The following is a 1,520-nucleotide window of genomic DNA, read 5'->3' as shown; positions in this document are numbered from 1 at the left end:
CAGCACGAGTGCTTCTTGGACACGGAGCACGATACACTGACAGATGCGCAGTAAGTCACAGCTAGCGATCGAGCATGCCTACCGCACGCGCGAGCAGTCGTCAGAAACATGGGTGTTGTGGGCCCACGCTAGCAACGCCGCCCGGCTGGAGCAAAGCTTTCACGATATTGCCGACCGCGTCAGGATCGTAGGACGTCAAGATTCGCAAGCCAACATCTTCAAGCTGGTGCACGACTGGCTGTGCGACAGCAAGCAGCCATGGCTGCTCGTGCTAGACAACGTGGACGATGCCAGCTTTCTACTCGAGGCCCAACCTGCCAGCTCCAAGACCGCCGCTAGATCGCTGCGCGAGTACCTCCCCCACTGCGAGCACGGCTCGATGCTTATTACATCGCGAAGCAAAGAAGCGGCGCTGCAGCTGGTGGAGCAGCGCGACATCATCACGCTGGGCCCGATGGACGAGGCGCAGTCGCTGGCGCTGCTTAGAAAGAAGCAGGGAGTGCAAGCGGACAAGAGCAATGGTGCTGAGCTGGCAGAGCTGGCTGCAGCGCTCGAGTACATACCGCTCGCTATTACACAGGCTGCTGCATATATCTTGCGAAGCGCACCTCGTTGCTCAGTGGCACGGTACCTAGAAGAATTTAGGCGTAGCGACGGCGGAATGACAAGCCTGCTAAACCACGAAGCAGGACATCTTCGAAGAGACAAAGAGGCTAAAAACTCCATCATTATTACATGGCAAATATCATTCGAGCACTTGCGACAATATAAACCGTCAGCAGCTGAGCTGCTCTCACTAATGAGCTTCTTCGACCGGCAGGGAATCCCAGAATCACTTATCCGCGGCGGCCAAGGAGTGGATAGGGCTAGCACAGCTCCGGAGAGGAGGGAAAGGTCAACGAGGCAGCGTTTTAGGTTTCTCTTCAGCCGTATACAGAGTCAGCCTAAGGCCCAGCGACAGCACGAAGAAAACGATGGCGATGACAGTGGCGATGGGAGGAAATTTGAGAACGACATAGTGGCGCTGCGCGATCTCTGCCTTATCTCTATCAATACAGATAACGCTACTTTCGAAATGCACAGTCTCGTGCAGCTTGCAACAAGGAGATGGCTTTTTGCAAACGGCAAACTTGAGCAATGGAAGCAGGTGTTTGTTAGTAACCTTTGTGCAGCGTTCCCGACAGGAGAGTATGAGAACTGGGCAGCGTGTCAAGCGCTGTTCGCACACGCTAAGGCGGCAGCTGGCCAGAAGCCAGAAGCGACATCCTCGCTAATAGAGTGGGCTACGCTACTATATCGTGCAGCATGGTATGCAACGAGCAAAGGAAGCGCGGCAGAAGCAGAAACCCTAGCAATACAGTCAATGAAGGTACGAAAGACGGTCTTAGGGCGAGAGCATGAGGACACGGTATGGAGCATGGCAATGGTGGCAGATGCTTACTCACTTAGTGGACGATGGGACGCGGCTGGGAAGCTGAGGGCGCAAGTGATGGAGACTCGCAAGAAGAAACTGGGAGCGG

The 1,520-nt window shown here is 55.1% G+C and overlaps 1 protein-coding gene across 1 annotated transcript in view; it reads left to right on the top strand.

Moving 5' to 3' along the window:
• Positions 1–43: 43 nt before the first annotated feature.
• BU24DRAFT_436620 (uncharacterized protein) overlaps positions 44–1,520 on the top strand; it is a gene marked incomplete at both ends in the record, with an annotated part of 3,459 nt that continues 1,982 nt past the window's right edge. Inside the window, one exon of the mRNA XM_033530165.1 lies at positions 44–1,486. Within this exon, the coding sequence (XP_033378857.1) occupies positions 44–1,486 (1,443 nt within the window). The remainder of the gene's footprint in view (positions 1,487–1,520) is intronic.

Source organism: Aaosphaeria arxii, assembly GCF_010015735.1.
Source record: "Aaosphaeria arxii CBS 175.79 unplaced genomic scaffold BU24scaffold_11, whole genome shotgun sequence".
Lineage (NCBI taxonomy): Eukaryota > Fungi > Ascomycota > Dothideomycetes > Pleosporales > Aaosphaeria > Aaosphaeria arxii.
Note: the sequence above shows the minus strand (reverse complement) of the source record. Positions and strands in the feature narration are given on the sequence as shown.